This window comes from Rhagoletis zephyria, unplaced genomic scaffold (genome assembly GCF_001687245.7).
Source record: "Rhagoletis zephyria isolate East Lansing unplaced genomic scaffold, Rhagoletis_zephyria_1.1 Rzeph_scaffold_52598, whole genome shotgun sequence".
Taxonomy (NCBI): Eukaryota; Metazoa; Arthropoda; class Insecta; order Diptera; family Tephritidae; genus Rhagoletis; species Rhagoletis zephyria.
In genome coordinates this window covers 1-1,169 of record NW_016209651.1, presented here as the reverse complement: position 1 = coordinate 1,169, position 1,169 = coordinate 1, and the positions used below count along the sequence as shown (strand labels likewise).

General features: G+C 39.1%; 1 protein-coding gene across 1 annotated transcript; it reads right to left on the bottom strand.

Annotated features, from left to right (window-relative positions):
• Positions 1-272: 272 nt before the first annotated feature.
• On the bottom strand, positions 273-1,164 carry LOC108355976 (pupal cuticle protein 36-like; the record flags this gene model as incomplete). The annotated part of the gene is given in 2 exon segments (XM_017607104.1): positions 273-728; positions 941-1,164. Coding segments are annotated over 2 exon segments (483 nt in total), but the record flags the coding sequence as incomplete, so codon positions are not given.
• Between the last annotated feature and the right edge of the window lie 5 nt (positions 1,165-1,169).

Genomic DNA, 1,169 nt, shown 5'->3' with positions numbered 1-1,169 from the left:
GGTTGGTGATGCTGCAAAGCATTAAATGCCCACAGGCCTACAATACCAACAATGAAACGTTTGTTGAATTCGAGGTGATTGTCGAAACTTTGTACTCATCCACCGACAAGAGAAATGCATGTTTTTATAACTATGTACTATTGAAAATTATTTAAATTAACGAATAAAGATCCAAAATCAATTTGTTTATGGCATTTATTAACTGGTTTATTATAAAATACTTTGCTAAAAATTACCAAGAATTATAAAAAATACTTTTGAAACGGTGGAGCTTTCCTTTCTTTATTTTCCAACAGTTTGCTTCATCAACATTCCAATTTGCTTGCAAAAATCAGGTTTTTATTATTCAAATTAATTAAAAATTTACTTTAACTCTAATGTGTGTGTGAAAATTAAATTGTATACAAGGAATTTAGTATGTAACTATGTACATATGTGTGCATGAATATGAATAAATTAAAAACATTCACTACTTTTTAGCATTCGCTTCTAGATATGCCAGCAATTTGGCTACATACGGCGGTGGAGTTGGCAAATGGGCACCTTGTGGCACAAAGCCATTATCATCAGCCACATAATCGACACGATAGAGCACACCATCATCGCCGGTGTACTCGTAAAATCCGGCCGAACGCAAACCATCTGCGTCCGGAGCCAACTTTTCGATGCNTGTCCTCAATTTCGAAGCATATTTTCAGGCGTTCGGTTAAATTGTTTGCACTTCAGCACTTCGCTGTTGTTGTGTATGTATGTATATTCTGCGCTGTTAAATGCTAACCACTGTTAACTTTTGTATGCTATTAGCAGCGCTGTTAGCTACATTTCGAAAATTACTAAATACAGACTAACCAAAAATGTTCACTGCACGCACCACCTTTTTGAAATCACCTTCAGCGAGAGTGCACATAAATCGTATTAGTATTGCACAATCAACACTTACATATAACGATAGCCATCTTTTTCTTCCTTATCGAATAGTTGCAGGATTCGCCAGCCATTGCCTCCTTCGCCAGTTCCCTTACCCTTTGGCAATTTTGCTGCTAAATCCAATGCCGCTGGTTTAGGCGCTGGTCTGCGTGTTGTGGCTGCGGCACTTAATCCTGCACCGCTTGCCGCACCGGCCCCTAGAGCACCACTACCAGCTGCTAACCGTCCAGCACCACTGCCTC